Raw genomic sequence first — 17,062 nt, 5'->3', positions numbered from 1 at the left:
GCTACTTTAAGAAGCTCTGTGTCATTCTAACCTGTTTATTCCTGCACTTTGGATGTAGCAGATTTTCTGAACTTGTTCCACGGATCCGTTGGAGCTGTGTAGGCTAGTGAAGGAAGCTACAGAAGTTATTGCAAGTGAAATTACCACGAAAAATTGATGTGTATAAAACCAATGTATGGTTGTCTTGAATCCCTCTTTTGATGTTGTAGATACAGATGCCAAATCAGGTCTTTACTGTCTGAAATGCTCCGAGTTGCTGTAGTATCTAAGCTATGAAAATGTCTTCAGATTTCATTGTTTCATTCTGTTTGTTCACTTTTGGCTTTGGTATCTTTCACCAGGGGACTGAAAAACAAGCTAGGCAAAAAATGTTTGGTTGTGCAGTTCTAATTTCTGTGGTTGGTATCTCAGTCTGTCAGAGTTGCATCAGTGGCCTTCCCTTCTCGGTCTGCTGGGGCTGTTCTGTCAGGAAAGACATGGAGAATGTTCTGGTAAAGGGCTTCTGTGGAAAGCAAGCGAGCAGTATGGCTTTGATGGTTGCCTTCAGGTCTTCAGGCTATAAGGATCCAGAACAAAGTAGCAGTAATAGTCTTGAGATTAGCAGTCGTTGAAACTAGCTGTTGAGGGTTTTTGGAGGCTCTAAAACAAAATGCCTTGCAGAAGCTCCAGAGGCTATGAGTTTAATAATTTACAAACAGGCTTATTTGGCTATGGCATTTTTTTAAGATATCTTTAGGCTACTTTAGATTTAAAAATTGATACACACTTTGAAAATAACAGTAACTGACAGGGTGCTTTGTTTTTGAGTTGCTCCACCAGTCAGAAGTCTGACTTGTAATGTTATTGCAATCTTAATGCCCGTTGTTCCTACCTTTTATGTTAATTTGGCATTTTGTCAGTATTTGGATAACCGAACTTGAAGCAATATCACTTTATCTGCAGAAATAATTAGTAATCAGATGTTTAAACCACACTTTTCCAGGCTCTTCATTATATGCTATTGGTATCAGAAGTTGAAGAAACTGAAATTTTCAAGATTTGCCTTGAATATTGGAATCATTTAGCTGCTGAGCTCTACAGGGAAAGTCCATTTTCAACGTCTGCTTCTCCATTGCTTTCGGGAAGTCAACACTTCGATGTTCCTCCAAGGAGACAGCTGTATTTGCCTGTATTGTCTAAGGTAATCCATGCCTAAGTAAAGGTACTATAAAGGTTTAGATACTGTTCCTGAATTTAGAGATTTTGCTTCATGTGAGGGTCGACATAAGAAAGCCTTTCTTGCTTTGAGTAGTTGGTATTTGATTCAACGCTAGTTATTTAATGTGCTGCAATTGCAAAAATACTTTCAGATGACACTAGTAGATGACAGGAGTATTTATATGATATTTCAGATTTTTTAAGATACTTATTATGAATGTAAGACTAACTTTAAAAAAAGTAAATTAAACCATTTCTTTAAATGGATAAAGGCTGGAGTGTTACAGTTGGAGGAAAAAAAAGTGTGTGTATGGAAAAAGTGGTCTTTAAAAAACCCCTAATATTACATACGCATTTTGAAGCTCTAGAAAGTATACTTTATAGGTTGGTTGTTTTCTTTAACTACGTAGCTTGTTCATGAAGAGAGAGAAATTAACAGACTCTATTCTTCATGGCTTTTTAGTTAACATGTCTCTGTAGAATCTTAATGTGAGCTAATCTCCTGAAGTGCTGGGCATATCCTTTATGTGGGTCAGACTGCCTGACCAGAGCGCTCCAGAAACACCTGTGGAGCTATGGGTGTATTTTCATGTTACAGTTTGATTAAATTTTTAACATTCCTTTGCAACGTACAGGTTCGATTGCTAATGGTTAGCCGTATGGCTAAACCTGAAGAAGTCCTAGTTGTGGAAAATGATCAAGGGGAAGTAGTACGAGAGTTCATGAAGGATACAGATTCCATAAACTTGTATAAAAATATGAGAGAAACATTGGGTAAGTGTAGTAGCCAATATTTTTGTGCTGTGGGTTTGTGCAGCTGCAGCAGCAGCATGTATGTTACGGAATGTTAGCTTATGATCTGAACTATGCGTGGGTAAAATGATTATCCGTGAGGAGTAGTACACAGACTTGAAAGGGAGGAGGCAGTGTTGTTCTGAAGTTTTCTAAGCATGTAGCATTGTGTAACTTGGTTAAGTAGTAATACGCTACTTAATTTTTGTCTCTTGCCTTTTCCCATTGAACACCACCTTTTGATATTCCTTTACCAAAATGTTTCAGATCCAATGAAACCATAGTTCTGTCAGAAAGCTGTTAAATTGTAAGGATTTTTCTGAAGTGGAATTAATCATTATTACTTCACTTGACTTGTAGTTCTACTCTTGTGTAGACCAAGCACTCCTCAGCAAAAATGATTTCTTTCTTCAGTAGGTCTTCTGAATACTTGAAAATTCTTTAAAGTATTCTTAAACAGAACATACAATTCCAGCCTGAACTTAAGCTTCAAAAATCTTTTCCAGAGTTAGTGCTGAGGTCTTATAATGACCTTGCTTGATAGTACAAAAGCTGCCATTAATTACATATCATGTAGAAAAAAAAAAAAGTAAGTTGTGAGCGACCTGAAGAACACCAGAATCGGTGTTTCTACAGCATTTAATGTAGCAAGTATGTTTTATTTCAGTGTGTGTATACTAGTATACTGTTGTCTTTAGAAGTCGCACGTTCAACTGTGACCATTTTCTCAGTGAATTGATAGTCCCTGTGTATTGTAGTGATAACTTAAGTTTTTTTGAGGTGAGAAAAAAAAAATTCAGAGCCCTAACTGCAACTTGAGGGGGCGGGGAGGATTGGAATTGTCACATATTTAGGGCATCAAACCTTCAATACTACATATTTTTCTATCAAATGCAAATAATTTAAGGGAGCACTGGGAGTTTAATAACAGGTTTATGAACTAGGAGGGAGGGGAAAAAAGCTGTGTGATTGTGGGGGGTTTTTTTAATTCTCACCTTTGTACTTGTGATGTAGGTGCAGCCAGCATTAGAATAAGCGTTCTAGTATCTTTTAATATGGAACATGAAAAAAATTTGATGTGTTAAGTGTTTAATTTATTGTATTAAAATTATTACTGTATGTCCTGACCCTTAGTCATATTTCCAGATATAGGATTATTTATACGGAAATGCAGATTCAGTTAGTGTTTGATTTCTGGTGTTAACTCTTGCTTATAATGTATTGTCTTTAAGATTCACTTTGGCGGGGGGGAAAAAGTGAGAATGTGGTGGAAGCTGTATTCTGTGGCACAGTAAAAAACTGTTTCTGAATCTGGCCTTAAATTGCCTTTGACTTGCTGGGATTTAGAATTTTATGTTGGAGACACTAACCCTGTTACGGGCTGATGCAAGTGTCTGAGTCGTGACACTTGAATCTTCCCACCTAGACTTGTTGAGGAGTACCATCTCCGCTCTAATGGTGGGTTATTGCAGCCAGCAGACTTAATGACACTGAAGTAAAGAGCAGCAGAAAATTGACTTCTTACACACTGTATAATGTCCCCATAGGTAGCCAATCCCATATTCCCTATAGACCATCAGTATGCATGCCTGTTGTTAATAATTTAACTTTGCAACTTCACTGATTTGACTAGTACGTGAGGCACTTACTGATTCAGACTTTTCACATTGCATGTGGTGTTTTGCTGAGATCCCTTGGAACAATGCCACGGATGAGTGGTTAGGTCGCTTAAAGAATTAACCATCAAAGATAATTGCAAAAAGTGATTTTAATAGAAATTTGTAAAAGTGTGATTTAGCAAAGTTCAATGGCAAGGTTCACTCTACGAATTATTTAATGAGTGGAAAATATATATAAAGGAAAGAAAAAAGTTGAGGTAGAAGTGAATTAGAATGACTTTTACAGAGACTGACAATGTAAGGGGGTAACGGAGGCCCTCCCGTTGAGTCACGAGGTTCAGAATGGACCCCCTTGCTTTCTAAACTCCTTCTCAGAGAGGAGTCTAGGTGCGGCTGGATCCAATCCTACTCATCCTACTCCCAGACTTGGTCAGTGGCTTATGTCTAAGGATTATATATGTCTAGCAGCAGTTTAAGGTTTATTCACAGTTAAAGAGAGAATCACAGGAATTTAGCTGCAATTAATCACTGATTAATTTGGCATTTCCAAAGTAATAGGATTTATTACAATATTTGAATTGATTCACACACACAATATGTGTATAAAGCTACCTGTTAAAAATTCCTCGTGAGCTAAGTGAAATACTCACTTCAGATGATTGTCTCAACGGGTGAAGGTCGAGCCTCGAGGAGTGAGGGCGGCCCCCGGAGTTCAGCCCAGGTCCTGTCGCCAGGCCTCTGAACTTTGCAAACTGAAGAGTTCGCAACTCTGAGAAGCGTCCCACTCGGAGGGAGATACTGGGCGCAGTCTGCTGCGGTCCAGGAGAGCTCAAAGGGTCTCACTTGGTACTGCTGTTTATAGGGCTGTGAGATGGTTGACTTTAGGCATCAGGAAATTTCCATCCTGGCCACAATCCGGGTCGGTAATTGCTGGAGTTCTCAAATGCCAGCCATGCTGGTACGATCCCGTACCAATCTACCCGAGTTACGACCCACAATGATATATTCCAAGGCTGTCAGGGGATGACTGATTATTCCTGCTCTCGTTCCCCCCCTTGGCCTTGCAAGAGCTCCTGGTACGGTCAAGGGACACTGAACCACCAAACTCATTGCACAAAGGCCAGGTCTTGATGAGAATTCCTGAGATGGTAAAGCGGTCCAGGGGAAGGGGAGGGGGGAAGTGCACCACCACAAACAAACAAACATAGATTCTCAATAAAATTTGTTGTCCATCTTTAAAACATGCTTTTAACAAATCCGTGTTTAAATTTTTAGCTCATTCTGCTGTGAGTTCAGGAAAGAAGCATTGCGCCTACCTAACAATTCGGTTGTCTTTTTCTTAGAACAGAAGATTTTAACTTTGCCTATAGAGTTGTGATCCAGGTTGTTGCTTTAAAATGTGATTGTTCAATGTTGATGTCTTTCAGTTTACCTTACGCATCTGGATTATGCAGACACAGAACGAATTATGACTGAAAAACTTCACAATCAAGTGAATGGAACAGAATGGTCATGGAAAAATTTGAATACCCTGTGTTGGGCTATAGGCTCAATCAGTGGAGCAATGCATGAAGAAGATGAAAAAAGATTCCTTGTTACAGTAATTAAGGTATCATGGTGCAAAACCAATAGCTTTGTCACACTGCATAGTTTATGCTCGAGAAACTAAGTTCACAAAAATACTGCTGTATGTTCTTAGTAAGCTACCTTGTATGGCAAGCAAGTTGATAAGAATAAATCAATGGGAAATCTTATATCCTGAATTTAAGGGTGATGAATTTGTTAGCCCTGAACAACGCATTAACCCAAATAGTCTTTTCATGGTGAAAATTTCAGGGATAAAACGTAGCTTATGACGAAGTGTCTTTCTTTGGGGATGCAGAAGAGATGGAAAGGGTTTGCTAATGAAATGAAGGAGAGTGGCAAAATAACCTACATTTTTAACTAGCTAGCACCCTGCTATTTTTCTGTTTTCCATATATTCATTGATCAAACCAAATTTTTGGTAAATGTGTGCATGGAAAGAGTGCAGGAACAAAGCATTTTTACAAGAGTAGTGGACCTTACTTTAACAACTCATACAAACTCGTACAGAAGTTTTAGTTTAATTTCTTCTATTTGATGTGGAGTCCATGTTTTTATCGGCATCAACTGCTTCGTCAATATTCAATACTGTGAGACTTGTTGCAGCCCCCCCCTGCAGAAATCTTTAGTTATATTTAAAATGGAGATTCCAGAGTTGAAAACATGGTGTTCCTGGTTCGGCTGGAACTTAAATTATTGCATCCCCCCAGTCTTAAGCCACTTGGATTTGTTTGTTTTTATACGGACTTTGAACTTGATCGTGGCAACCACTTTATCTTCAATGTAGCTCCTTGTGGGATTTTATATTTGTAGTGCTTTTAATTGAACCGGACAAACTTGGAGAGGAAACTAAAAAATATGTTATGTTGCAGGATCTCCTGGGACTCTGTGAACAAAAGCGAGGAAAAGACAATAAAGCCATTATTGCATCAAACATAATGTATATAGTAGGTCAATACCCACGGTTTTTGAGAGCTCACTGGAAATTTTTGAAGACGGTAGTCAACAAGCTGTTTGAATTTATGCATGGTAATTATCTGTTCTTCACTTGTTTTAATTATTAAAAAAAATAAAATGTTGCCCATACAGGGACATGTATGGGGGGAAAAGTACAAAGCACTAACTGCCTTGATTTAATTCAGAAACCCATGATGGCGTCCAGGATATGGCTTGTGATACCTTCATAAAAATAGCACAAAAATGCCGCCGACATTTTGTTCAGGTTCAAGTAGGAGAGGTCATGCCATTTATTGATGAAATCTTGAACAATATTAATACAATCATCTGTGACCTTCAGCCACAACAGGTATGTTTAATTTAGCTTTGTGGGTAATTCCTAAAGACTAATCAAAAGTTACTTCATATTGAAATGTAGTAGTGGTTTTCAAGGCTTGAATTATATTCTGTAGTTTTTTGTTAGCATGATCAGGTTGCCTTACTGGGATCTCAACTAGAATGCTTGGAAGGAGAGTTAAAGTGCATTTAGTTGGAATTTTGATTTCTAGACTGTTTTAATAAGTAAATAAGATACTGAATCTAATTTTGTGGTTCTGCGTTGGGAAAGAGTAATATTCTACTACAATAGTATACTTGTAGCTCTTGTATTTGTGAAGCGGGGGGCAGGGAACAATCCAAAAGCGCCTACGTCTAGGAAGGGCGCTTCTCATGAAGCGAGAGAGTAGTGTGCACGTGCGACGTACGCTGAGATGTTGCAATAATGTACTGAAAGTTTGGGCAGAATGGATCTGGCATCTGGAAAAAGGTACTTAAAGGAGGGGTGTAATCCAGTCCACAGTTTAAACATGTCGGGTAATATTTAGTTAAGAGTTAAATAGCGTATGTCGGAGCTTCCTCACTTCAGGATATGATGGCAAAGGGAAGAAAGACTCTGGGATGTGTATAGTGGCGTTTGTAAGGGAAGGGGATGGAGGTTTGTTTTATACGTGATGAAAGTAAGGAAAGAACAGAGGAGGGTCTTGTAAAGTCCAGTGGGGGGGAAAGGTGTTCAGACAGCGAAACCCATTTTCAGCCTTCACTATATGTTAGTTCAGAACAGTGTAAAATTTTCCTTACTCCTTTTTAACCTTCCTGTTTGACTACTTCTTGTTCCAATCAGGTGCATACATTTTATGAAGCAGTAGGATACATGATTGGGGCACAGACAGACCAGACTGTGCAGGAGCATCTGATAGAAAAATACATGTTGCTCCCTAACCAAGTATGGGACAGCATAATTCAACAGGCAACAAAAGTAAGCTCACAAATTTTAAGTGTATTCTGTGTTCAGGTAAAGAGAAGCTGCTAAATGTTTCTCTTACCCTGGGTTTATTTCTCACGTGGCGTGATGTTAAGTGTACATAGCTGTGGCGGACTTTATTAAATGATAGCTAAAGCAGTGATTGACATGACAGTAGAAGTGTTGTTTTGAGAGAGGAGACTTAAATGACAAAACAAATACTGGTTTTAATATGATTTAAGGGACAATTTTCTGTTATTTTACAGAATATATATGTTTCAACAGTTTTTTCCAAGGCTCCCTTTCACCTGGCTTAGATTTTCTTTCTGAATAACAGAAAAGTTAAAATGTTAGAAATACTGTTTGCTCTTCCCCCTTTCTCTTCCATCATTCTCTTAAAGTACATCTTTTTCTTACTTTTCTCTTCCATTTCTTTCAGTCTTTTCAAAATACTTTTATCTCCACACATTAAAGATCAACAGTCTTGCACTGCACAAGAGAGCAATCCATTTTGAGTTAATCTAATCAAGATCCTGAAAGTTAAGCAAGCTTGAGTTACTTTTCTCACTCTGACTTCCCTCTTAAAACAAGAGCAGACTGCCTTTCCTTTGGACCGCTTCTGTCTGTTTTCACCTTCTTAATGCCTCCTCCTTAGGTTTTTTTTTTTTTTTTTTTCTTCAACTAGAGTAATGCCTGTACCACTGTAGCAAAAATACTTCTGCAGAAGAGCAGAATTAAATCAATTGAAGTTTTACCCTGGCTTTCAGTTTGAGGGAGGGGCAAGTGCCATGAAGTAAACAGCAGTATATAAGTCTGTGTGTGTGTATGTGTGTATATATATATATATAAAAGTCTGTAAATTTCAGTGATGTGTTCTTTAATGCTGTGTAAGATAAATTATTTAAAGTTAGACTTATTTATTGAAAGCTAAAAGGCAGTTTGATTCAGTAAAGAAAATGGACTTTTTTTTTTTTTTTAACAGAATGTTGATATTCTAAAGGATCCTGAAACAGTTAAGCAGCTTGGTAGCATTCTGAAAACCAACGTAAGAGCGTGTAAAGCAGTTGGCCACCCCTTTGTGATTCAGCTTGGAAGAATTTATTTAGATATGCTGAATGTGTACAAGTGCCTAAGTGAAAATATTTCTGCAGCTATTCAGGCTAATGGTAAGAAATTCCATGTTCTTCCTGAAAATGGGGGTTAGCGCAGGGTATGTTATCAGGTTTCAAAGTACATTCCAAGTAGGCTCATTTTACTGTGTTCGTTTTACTGTTTGGGAAAGTGGAGGATGACTGAAAGTGCTTGCTTAGATTTTTTTTTTTGTTAACCAGATGTTTTATTCAAATAAAGAACTCCTGATTTTAGAGGGAGGAAAAAACACCTATAAACGAGAAAGTTGAGGAAAGATGGAAAACATTGTAGATGCTTACTTAGAATTGATAGGCATCTTGCTGAGACAAAGTCATAGCATGTGTTCTTTTAGCTTACTCTAATTTTGAATATTAAAAGACTATCTTACAATAGAATCTCATTTATTGTTTCCAAGAGACGTTGGCAGGGTTTTGGTATGACACTGCGCTACTAAACGCTTTATTACAGACAAGTAGCTGTAGTGAAGATGCCTGGAAGTCATGATAAACCAGGCTTGCAATCATTGAGAAGGAATTATCAATTACCTAACCTGTTTTTACGAGATAAATTAGGGCCTATGGTACCTCAGTAGAACGTGCTTCTGTAGTAGTGCATTACAAGATTAAATGAGTCACTTGCTGGATTCTGCGTTACGACCAGTTTTCTTGCCAGTGCAGATGATGATATTTGGAAATGTGAATGTTAACTAAAACTTTGTAACTGAGCGGCTGGTTGACCTTGCAGTAGCTTCTCAGAATTCAGAATAAAACTGGCTGAGAATTCAATACCTTTTGATTTTGCAGCTCTAATGGCCAGAATTTGTCCTTGTCAGAAACAGTGAAGTGTAGAAGTAGTTGCTAGGACTGTAGTCCTGATGTGCTACTTGATCAGCAACTACTGTGATTGCAGCTGCCTCAGAGAATATTTTCACAACTGGCTCTGTCTTGCCAGCGATGGCTCTGATGCCAGCATGAGCGATCCTACTTCTCTTTTGCTGGCTGCGCCCTTCAGGTTTCCCCGTGTACGTACTGTAATGGTTGTATGGCTGTGCAGTTAATTAGATCAGGTTTCGCTGATGAGACTACAACGATCTGGGGGTAAGAAACTGAACTAAGGCTTCTTAAGGATAAGCGTGGACATTACACACAGACAAGTGGAAGGATTATTGCTCTTAGATGCAGTTAGGAACTTTCTTGTTCTCTCCCCATCACTTAATGAGAACCAGATGTAAGCTCAGTCCAAGTAGTTAAGTGAATATGCATGATTTCCCTTACTTGAAAAGTAAGTTGCAGCTTTGTTTCTGAACTCTGTAAGTGGGGTGCTGGCAGTAGTAGTTTCGTAATGCTAAATGGCAACTTGGACCTATGCAGCTAGAACGGGGAGGTAGGGTATTTTATTTGCACAATATGCAGAAGTCTTTAATAGTCGTGGTAGTTTGGATATAAAAATCAAGCGTGCTCTGTTTTGTAATATCAATTTCAGTTAATCTTTGTGTTACACCTTACCCGATTAACTGAAGATTTAAAACTTTTCAGGTGAAATGGTAACAAAGCAGCCCTTGATTAGAAGTATGAGGACTGTAAAAAGGGAAACTTTAAAACTCATTTCTGGCTGGGTGAGCAGGTCCAATGATCCTCAGATGGTAAGTAGATTTATTTCATACAAATAACTTGTAAGACAGAATTAGGAAGAACTCTGGGTTGTTTTTGTTCTGCTGTTGACTGAATCAGTTGGTCAGAGGAACTTGCTTCAGGAGGTCTGTAAAATACAAAGGAGAAAGTATGATCATACAGAGGTAAGCCTCAGCTAAATTTGAGATACCTCAGTTAATTTTAGCTGAGAGTAATCTTAAAGGGAATCAAGGAGGTTTACGAGAACCCTGTCGGAAGCCCTGCTGGACGGATACGGAGGGTCGGGAGTTTGTGGAAGGGTAACATATTTCAACTTCCTTAGGAATAAGTATCGCCTGTAACTAAACAACGAACTTGGCTCTAAACTGTATGCTAGAGACTTTGTTCGGTAACTGCATTGTTAAAACTCTGGCTTACTCTTTCAATTAGGTAGCTGAAAACTTCGTTCCTCCCTTGTTGGATGCAGTTCTCATTGACTACCAGAGAAACGTTCCAGCCGCTAGAGAACCTGAAGTACTTAGTACAATGGCTATCATTGTCAACAAGCTGGGCGGACACATTACTGCTGAAATACCTCAGATATTCGATGCTGTTTTTGAGTGCACGTTAAATATGATCAACAAGGTATTTATATTAACTTTGGATAAGGCATTTCCCTAGTGACTGAAGGAAAAAAAAAATGGGGTTTTATAAGAGTACTAGTCTTGGCTGTTGGTACATCTCTAAGTGAAAGATAACCTTTTCTTGCAATGAAGGGAGGCGGTACGTAGCGACCATAGAGGTACTACACAGCTCTCGTCTTACGGACATTTAAGCGGGAGTTCATGCCTTCTTTCTGGGAGTATCATTTCCATGTGTGGTGTCTTGTGGATCATCTCCCTGGTTTTTTGCAGTCACAAAGTGCATTTGTGGCACTTGAAGGAATTTCTGCTCAGACAGACATACTTGTTTTGAAGTCTGGCTGGCTGGTTGGATGTCTTAATCTCACTGCCTTAAAAATGTCTCTGTTTAGCTCTCGATTTAAGTCATGAGTCATTTTTTTGTTCTAGGGACTCGGAATGTCATGCTTCTGGAAGCAGAAGTGTACTTCAGTCAAATCTCAGTGTAGGACTAACTGCTAAAATTCATAAAGAAAATTTATGAATATAAGTACCGATCAGTCATTTTGAGTATTTCCTCACTAATGCAGTTCTTACGCTATAGTGCGCAATATGTATTTGCATAGTACTTGAGCACTACCAGCTAAATTAGTGCAATAGGGTGTAACCAGAAATTGTACCCCTGTAGCAACACGGGTGCTTAGCCGGTGTTGAGACCGTCTGTCTGTTTATCCGTGGACTGAGGAGAGATTAAGGTTGTGTACTGACAAAACGTGGCTCAGCCTGTCAGTGTTGTGTAACTACAAGATGGTCTTACCGAGCTTTGGTGGGGAAAAAAGTGCACTGAGAAATGTTACTTTTGCTTTGCATTTCAGGTTATTTTAAACCTGGGATCTAACTGCTGTTCTGTGTCAGCTATTGACTCGCTCTACTTAACAGAAGATCTTACAATGGATCTTTAGGAAACTTGACCTTTTTTTTTTTTTCCTTCCCCTCACCTTCTAGGACTTTGAGGAATATCCTGAACATAGAACAAACTTCTTCTTGCTGCTCCAGGCTGTAAATTCTCATTGCTTCCCAGCATTCCTGGCCATTCCACCTGCACAGTTCAAACTTGTTCTGGATTCTATTATTTGGGCTTTCAAACATACAATGAGAAATGTCGCAGATACAGGTAAATGGAGGCGTTTAATATGCAGACTTAGTTTGCGGTATCAGATACTTTCTGGTAGAATGCTGTTTTCTTACATCTTTTTCTTTAGTCAAACTTAGCATTCCAGTTGCATGATTCTGTACTGCATTTGCACAAGAATAACATCCTTCTGTTCAGCTTCAAGTTGTCAGCCAGGTATACATTAACGGGCTGAAATACTTGGATGCTCCTTCACTCCCGTAGCTGTAAGAGAGCACTGTTACGGTTTCTGCTTGCCTCTTTCCCCGTGTGAGGGTTGGCACTTTTCTGAAATGGCTGAACTGATGCAACCGCTCACCGCTGCTAGAACTGGTGTTACAGCTCCACTTTTGTAGTGCTGCCTGCGGTGTTTGACTTCATACCTCAGTAAGGCAGTTGCTCAGTAACTACTGGAAAGCCCAGCAGAAAAGTGAATGATTGGGGTGGGGGCTGAACTCGGGGTCTGGGACCGAGCCCACGGCATAAGGAAAAGGAAGCGCCCTAGATTGTGAGGAAGGTGGATTATCCTTCCTTCAGACAACAGCAAGCCTTACAAACTTAGGCTGGAGTTTCATAGAGCAGCTGAGTGTATCACTTCATTCAACAGACTTGAGTAATTAAAAAGCCCTCCAGAATGACAGTTAGCAAGGGAGACTCGGAGAGCCTGTTTAAAAGTCTTAAATTCTAAAACCATTATTTTTTAAGATCTTGGGCTTAGTGCACTGTCTCCAATACTGGATAAAAAAATTGTTGTGAAGCCATTTAGTTTTTAGTCAATGGTCTTGTATCAGTGTTTGGAAGGGATGGGGGTAAAAGATACCTTTCCGTTGCACTTCACCTAGTAAAGTAATTTAAGCTTTCATCTAATTCTAAAAATGAAAACATTTTTCCCTTCTTAAATTAGCAAACGCTTCTTTTGGTAGAGGGTTTCTCTCACCTTCATTAGTACCAATGAAGTGCTGTGATTGGTTCTTTGTTTCTGTCACCTAATAATGCAAATAAAATCGGCATGCCATGTAAATGTGGCTGTAGCCCTCTAGTGGCTACTTGAGGAAATGCCTGAGAAAATAATTACACATGTACTACTTGTCTTTTCGGTGCCTGTCAGAATTTCTGGGCATATCTGTATTGCTTTGGAACAGGCAAAAATAGGCACAGAGGTTTTAAGTGTTCTGTTGGTCAACTTAGGTTTTTAATGCGTATTTTCCAGGACTTCAGATACTTTATACTCTACTACAGAATGTTGCACAAGAAGAGACTGCTGCCCAGAGTTTTTATCAGACGTATTTCTGTGATATCCTTCAGCACATTTTCTCAGTTGTAACAGACACCTCGCACACTGCTGGTAAGAATGCGTATGCACGAGCCGGCTGATGAAAACAATCCTTTCGAACCTCAAAATAACGTTACACATCCTGTTCTGAATAATAACTGCATATGTATCTTTGATCTGTTCAGGTTTGACAATGCATGCATCAATCCTTGCATACATGTTCAACTTAGTAGAAGAGGGAAAAATAAGTACTCCATTAAACCCTGGAAATCCAGTGAACAACCAAATGTTTATTCAGGAGTATGTTGCTAATCTTCTCAAATCTGCGTTTCCTCACCTGCAAGAGTAAGTGTGCTGTGATTCTGGAATACTTTCAAGTGGGTTCTTACGTCTTGAAATACTAATCGATGTGTTTACTGTTAGTGCCCAGGTTAAGCTGTTTGTAACGGGACTCTTCAGTTTAAACCAGGATATTCCTGCCTTCAAGGAACACCTAAGGGATTTCCTGGTCCAAATCAAGGTACGTTTGGCGTGCGTTCATCAAGAAATGAGAAACGATTATTCAGCAGGATGATATTGTTGGAAGGTACTTGGACAGTGTTCGTTCGGTCTTCGTTTAGGAGATACAAGTTATTTTGTAGCTGTTTAAAATGTAGCGAGAATTCTGTCAAATGGCTTGCATGACTCTGGTGTATCGTATAATCTATTTCAGTGTGATTTAATTTTATACATTGGGCTTAAATGTCACCGCTTGTGCTTTACGCTGTGCATACAATTTGTATGTCTTAAGATGGCTGCAAAGCTTACTCTAATGGAAATACAGCAAGTTGATTTTTAACCAGGTTTTGTTTCGATTCTGCTTGGGATTGGGACACGTTTTGAAACTTGCTAGAACAACGCTATGCTTTTGTTCTTCGAAAGATGCTAGAATTCAGGAAGACTGTAGGAGAGAGTTTGTTCATTAGTGTTGAGACTGCAATCGTCAGGTGTTCCAAAACGGTAAAGATACTGCTTTAATGGTGATGCGCTCCAGACGGTGGGTTACTATAGCATCCGGTTCTGTAACGCATAGTGAAAATCTTAAAATATTTTGCATTCCTTTCTATCAATTCTGACCTTAGGAACAGAAAGCAAAGCAAGCGAATAGTCTGGCAGGGAATGCGAAGGGAAGGTGTTTTCCATATCATTCTGGATTTTGGAAGCTTATTACTCTGCCTAAAGCATTTGACAATAAACTAATGGTTTTATGTGAATTACACAGGAATTTGCAGGTGAAGACACATCAGACTTATTCTTGGAGGAGAGAGAAACAGCCCTTCGGCAGGCTCAAGAGGAGAAGCATAAACTTCAGATGTCTGTACCTGGCATCCTTAATCCACATGAAATTCCCGAGGAGATGTGCGATTAAAAAAAAAAAAAATAAAACAAGTTTTGCAGTTTTCTTTCTGTACAGCTACTTTGTTGTGATAGAAGAAAACAGCACTTGGATATTTGTTGACCAAAATGATGCCAATTTGTAAATTAAAATGTCACCTAGTGGCCCTTTTTCTTATGTGTTTTTTGTATAAGAAATTTTCTGTGAAATATCCTTCCATTGTTTAAGCTTTTGTTTGGTCATCTTTATTTAGATTTGCATGAAGTTGAAAATTAAGGCATTTTCAAAGTAATTACTTCATGCCCATTTTGTGGCTAAGGGGAAAATAGGCAAAACATAACTTGTAAAAGACTATATTGCAAAATAATACAATTTCCTGTAAGAGTATCGATTTTTAATTCGGGATCATTTTCTTTCTAGTCTGTCCTGCAGTCTAGGAGAAAAGGTAATGAGTAAAACAGATTGAATTAATTGTTAAGCAGAGGATTATAGTGCTGCATTTGTTTTGATCAGTTAGCAGCTTTTTGGACTGAGTGGTAAGGCTAGGCTACATGTATTTGCAAGTTGTATGGCAAGTTTGCAGCAAGATCATGTGCATATCATCCCATTGTAAAGCAACTTCTAAAGAGTATGGGAACACAGTACAGTTAGTTATTTTTACACAGTTCTTTTGTTTTTGTGTGTGTGCTGTCGCTTTGTCGACAACAGCTTTTTGTTTTCCTCAATGAGGAGTGTTGCTCATTTGTGAGCCTTCATTAACTCGAAGTGAAATGGTTAAAATATTTATCCTGTTAGAATAGGCTGCATCTTTTTAACAACTCATAAAATAAAAAAAAAAAAACTCTGGCTTTTGAGATGACTTATACTAATTTACATTGTTTACCATGCTGTAGTGCTTAAAGAACACTACTTAAAAGCAAAATAAACTTGGTTTACATTTATTTTTCTTTCTTCGGCTTATTCTTTTATTGGATGAAAATGCTGTGATCATATTTAAGATTTGTACCCTGAAGGCGTAGGAAGAGTTCCTTGAGGTCTAGATAACTGTTGCTTCTGGCTTGCCTCATCTCAAGGACTTTGGCTGTGCTTGAAGTTAACGTGAACTAAGTTGGGTTCCATTCGGAAGTACAGTAGCTGTCCTGACTTACCTTCGTGAATAAATATGCCATACTACGTTACAGGAGTAAGGTACCCTTGCTCTCTCTCTGTATGGACTCTTTGCAATTTATTTCAAAGAGCTATTGCACTGTATCTTGACTAAACAATTGATGCTAGTACATGTTAATAACACGTGTAGACAAGATCTACAGTTATTTTTCTACCTAAAGTTTTGTAGTTAAATGATTTTCACAGATTTATGAAGTACAGATACGAAAAGCAGTATGAACACTAAGATTGTGTACAGTCTTGGCTTCCCCATTTTTGTAACGTCTTGTCTCTGTTTTCTAACAGTTGATGTTAAGCTCTCCCAAACTTTTTTCCATTTATTTGGTCTCTAATCTTAAGATTGTTACTCTGATGCAAAGTATAGCCGTTCATGCAGAGCTGTAAAACAAGGTTAGACAGTTGTGGAGGTGTTTTACGTAAGTTTGGATACTGTAGTTAACTGTGTGCTGTATATTCCTTTTGAAGTAGAAGTGCATGAGTTAGCAGTGTTCATGTAGAATTTAGCTGTGACCAGAATGTTTCCAGTCTTAAGTATTGGCCCCTTTCTGTTTGTGAACATCTCTCAGTTTGTTTTACTTAGCTGGCCCTAAAAAAGCATAGCTGCTTCTGTCCGAAGGTCATTTGGCAATAGAAATGTTGTGAGCTGGCAGTTGCTGATCTTTGGAGAGAAGGTTCCTCAAACCCTTTATGGCTAGGACTTAGAATACAGCCTACCAAAATTGTTAATTATTTTGATAGTTACAAAACTCATTTTGTTCTCTCCTTGAAGCTCATGATATAAGCTTTTTCATGTCTTCCTGTCCTGTTGATGTATAGCTTTCTGTTCTGCTCTGTGAAGGCGGTACCATCTTTAGTAGGCAGTTTAAAGTAAAATATTTGAAGTACTGTTGAAGGACGCATCCGGAATGGACATTAAATGGCTTGTGACCAGGCTGAGTCGCAGCGTTATAGAGCTACGGATTATCAAAAGCTGTGCAGAGAAGTAAGAACATCTTATTAAAATGGAAATAAATACCACCGATAGCGTGACGTCAGAATGATCGTATCCCAGGAGTCGCAGAACTAAATACTGAATTGGTTCTGATGCGCAGTGGCATTAACAGTGCATTGAAAATAGTTTTGAACAAAAAATGCACGTGTGCTTTTTTAGGCATGTTACTTCTTTCCGTATTTAAGATTCAAGTTAAGTTAGTCTGAGGCTTGTGGTCTGGTTGTTTATTGAAGAATTAAATCTGACCTAAACTCTCAAACAACAAATCTGAAATGTATTTTTAAAGTTGATTCAGA

The 17,062-nt window shown here is 38.6% G+C and overlaps 1 protein-coding gene across 5 annotated transcripts in view; it reads left to right on the top strand.

Moving 5' to 3' along the window:
* The window catches only part of XPO1 (exportin 1), a 41,043-nt gene extending 25,494 nt beyond the window's left edge, over positions 1-15,549 (top strand). For all 5 annotated transcript variants that reach the window (XM_087775514.1, XM_087775516.1, XM_087775515.1 and 2 more), the window contains 14 exons: positions 983-1,180; positions 1,833-1,971; positions 5,036-5,217; positions 6,065-6,221; positions 6,335-6,498; positions 7,309-7,443; positions 8,411-8,594; positions 10,095-10,201; positions 10,620-10,814; positions 11,795-11,963; positions 13,171-13,305; positions 13,419-13,578; positions 13,657-13,753; positions 14,495-15,549. In XM_087775514.1, the coding sequence (XP_087631640.1) occupies positions 983-1,180; positions 1,833-1,971; positions 5,036-5,217; positions 6,065-6,221; positions 6,335-6,498; positions 7,309-7,443; positions 8,411-8,594; positions 10,095-10,201; positions 10,620-10,814; positions 11,795-11,963; positions 13,171-13,305; positions 13,419-13,578; positions 13,657-13,753; positions 14,495-14,641 (2,169 nt within the window). In that variant the 3' untranslated portion in view covers positions 14,642-15,549. The remainder of the gene's footprint in view (positions 1-982; positions 1,181-1,832; positions 1,972-5,035; positions 5,218-6,064; positions 6,222-6,334; positions 6,499-7,308; positions 7,444-8,410; positions 8,595-10,094; positions 10,202-10,619; positions 10,815-11,794; positions 11,964-13,170; positions 13,306-13,418; positions 13,579-13,656; positions 13,754-14,494) is intronic.
* Positions 15,550-17,062: the final 1,513 nt, after the last annotated feature.

This window comes from Nipponia nippon, unplaced genomic scaffold (assembly GCF_047370975.1).
Source record: "Nipponia nippon isolate SJK-2023a ecotype South Korea unplaced genomic scaffold, ASM4737097v1 scaffold_4, whole genome shotgun sequence".
NCBI lineage: Eukaryota > Metazoa > Chordata > Aves > Pelecaniformes > Threskiornithidae > Nipponia > Nipponia nippon.
This window is presented reverse-complemented; position numbering and strand designations above follow the sequence as displayed.